At 40.0% G+C, this 1,338-nt stretch overlaps 1 protein-coding gene across 1 annotated transcript in view; it reads right to left on the minus strand.

Annotated features, from left to right (window-relative positions):
• Positions 1-314, minus strand: part of Tspyl4 (TSPY like 4) — a 2,802-nt gene extending 2,488 nt beyond the window's left edge. Inside the window, exon 1 of the mRNA XM_010614057.3 lies at positions 2-314. Coding sequence (XP_010612359.1) covers positions 2-183 — 182 coding nt within the window. The 5' untranslated portion in view covers positions 184-314. The remainder of the gene's footprint in view (position 1) is intronic.
• Between the last annotated feature and the right edge of the window lie 1,024 nt (positions 315-1,338).

Genomic DNA, 1,338 nt, shown 5'->3' on the forward strand with positions numbered 1-1,338 from the left:
CCCGGGCGCGCCCCCCTCAGCAGCTGCCTGCGTGCGGCCCTCACCTGCGTCCGCCATAGCCCGGGTGGCCTCCGCCTCTGCGCAGAGCCCCCGGCTCTGGTTCCGGTCCAGATCTTCTGAGGCGTGCTCGGGAGGAGCGCTTTCGGCGGGAGGAAGTTTGCTGCCCCCATCCAGGCCGCTCATTTTGGCTGCAGTCAGACCCGCAGGGGAACAGAACTCTTCCTTGCGCTCCGCAGAAGCCCCGCGGTACCGCAAAGAGCACCCCAGTAAGACCCTGTTTCCGCTGGTTTACCATGGCAAGCGGTGACGTCAGGGGCAGTCTCGCGATAACTTGCTGTTTGGCTCATTACACTGGCCAATGGAACGTATTCCTTTGTGTCATAACAAAATGTTACCAATTTAACCAATCTGGGAAAAAATTTTGACCTATAAAGGTAGACCAAACTCAAGCATACAAAAACTGTTGATGTGGATTTCTAGGCCTCTGAACTTCTGAGGTATCTGATATTCTCTCCTAAAATACTTTTTAAAAAGTTAGATATTGTCAAGTCAGAGCATAGGGCATCTCGTGAATAGAAAAATGGACTCACCGACTCCCAATCCTTCCTTTAAGATACAAATTCGTAGCTATTACTAAACAATTGAGATAAACAATTTGATTTTTATACAGAAGTGAAGTATTGCTATGCTGACATGATTTTTAAAAATAGAAGAGTCTGAAAGGAAAACTCTCAACCTGAAGACATAATAAATATGTATTATTTCAACTTTCTTATATTTTAAATGAAAACATTAAAAGGTATTACCAAAATAAATAATGTGACTGCTGGCATCAGTTGGGTAGATATATAGACTGTCATTATGAAACATATCTTACAATGTGGGTACATCAGAATATGGTACACCTGTATAAACAAAGCCTATTCTGCTGGCAGTTTTCAATAAAACTCACTTCATAGAAAAAAGTATGATTCTGTGATTCAGTAATGTATGATTCTGTGAAAAAAATCCATAAAAAAGGTCATGAAATCCTATGAGGTAATTTTTATTTGTCCAGAGATAAATTTAACACAGTCCAAATGTAAACTCATACAAATACTAATGACAGTAAATGCTGAAAAATGTATGAAATGTATCCAAAAGTTTATTTTCCAGAATTCTACATTCATTCATATATATATATTACATTTATTTAGTGCTTTCTGTATACCAGACACTTGCAAACTTAAATGTATCTTCACTCATTTTATTCTCACAAGGACCCTGTGAGGTGATAATATGACCTCCGATTTACTTTGCCTCAGAAGGAACTGAATCAAATAAAATTTAAGATCACAC

Source organism: Fukomys damarensis, unplaced genomic scaffold (genome assembly GCF_012274545.1).
Source record: "Fukomys damarensis isolate Sample0158 unplaced genomic scaffold, DMR_v1.0_HiC HiC_scaffold_14, whole genome shotgun sequence".
Lineage (NCBI taxonomy): Eukaryota > Metazoa > Chordata > Mammalia > Rodentia > Bathyergidae > Fukomys > Fukomys damarensis.